The sequence below is a fragment of the Wallemia mellicola genome (assembly GCF_000263375.1).
Source record: "Wallemia mellicola CBS 633.66 unplaced genomic scaffold WALSEscaffold_22, whole genome shotgun sequence".
Classification (NCBI taxonomy): domain Eukaryota; kingdom Fungi; phylum Basidiomycota; class Wallemiomycetes; order Wallemiales; family Wallemiaceae; genus Wallemia; species Wallemia mellicola.
The window spans coordinates 189,839-190,763 of NW_006531979.1; the positions used below are offsets into that span (position 1 = coordinate 189,839).

Consider the following 925-nt stretch of genomic DNA (forward strand, 5'->3'; position numbering starts at 1 on the left):
ATGACGTCATATAAACATTGAGTGAAAATCTTCACTCAAAGTAGCTCAACACAGGCGCTGTAGAAGCTTGAATGGCACTTGTGGGTGTGCCTCTGTGCTGTATCCTGTAGTGCGCCTTTACAGTTCTAATGCATGAGAAAGCAGAGAGTTTCGTCGATTATCTACGTGAGGCAATTTCTGAATTAATAGGGTGGAACGAACGCTATAAAAGAACATATAGGATAATTGAGAGTTGAGGAACAGATTAAGCTTTTCCATTTGTCTTTTTCCCGGGTCATTGATGAGTAGCGAAGATATCTACCGATGACGTCAGTAGTAGTCGAAGATGATCTCAGCCACCAGAATAGCCAGAAATATACCACGTCAAATACTTCTTTAAATTGTCACAAAATATATTATCAGATTAAAATCAAATAGACCAACTTCTACAATTTGTGCTATTTGGTACCCCTCAAAGCTTCATAGTGATTACCATTGACATGACAGATAGCAATCAGTTGTTCACCCCTATATCTGAATGTTTTGATGGACTTGGTACTGCCACTCGTTGAAAGAACTACGATGTTGGTACGGTTATGGATAGGTTGGTTACGGTTATGGATTGGTTGGTTAGGTTTCAGGTTACAAAATACTATCAAAAGATCGTTACTAAAATGAAAATTTTCAAAATAAGACATCTTAAAATACTGCCTAAATCAACCGGAAGTTTGTCACTCTCTTCCTTACGAGCGCAAACGAAATAAGTCTCTGTAGGTGGTCCCAGTTGGGAGTAATCCTGCGCCATTGCTTGAAGTGTTCCGTGGTGAGCGTACTCATGACACCTCCCGCACCAAACACAATTGGCACAAACGTAACTGGAACATGATCACGTTAGGTTAGGTTAGGTTAGGTTAGGTTAGGTTAGGTTAGGTTAGGTTAGGTTAGG

At 40.1% G+C, this 925-nt stretch overlaps 1 protein-coding gene across 1 annotated transcript; it reads right to left on the reverse strand.

The window, feature by feature from the left end:
- Positions 1 to 437: 437 nt before the first annotated feature.
- WALSEDRAFT_65959 (hypothetical protein) lies at positions 438 to 784 on the reverse strand (the record flags this gene model as incomplete). The annotated part of the gene is made up of 2 exons (XM_006960034.1): positions 438 to 631; positions 688 to 784. The coding sequence occupies 2 exons, from the start codon at positions 782 to 784 to the stop codon at positions 438 to 440; spliced, it is 291 nt and encodes a 96-aa protein (XP_006960096.1).
- Between the last annotated feature and the right edge of the window lie 141 nt (positions 785 to 925).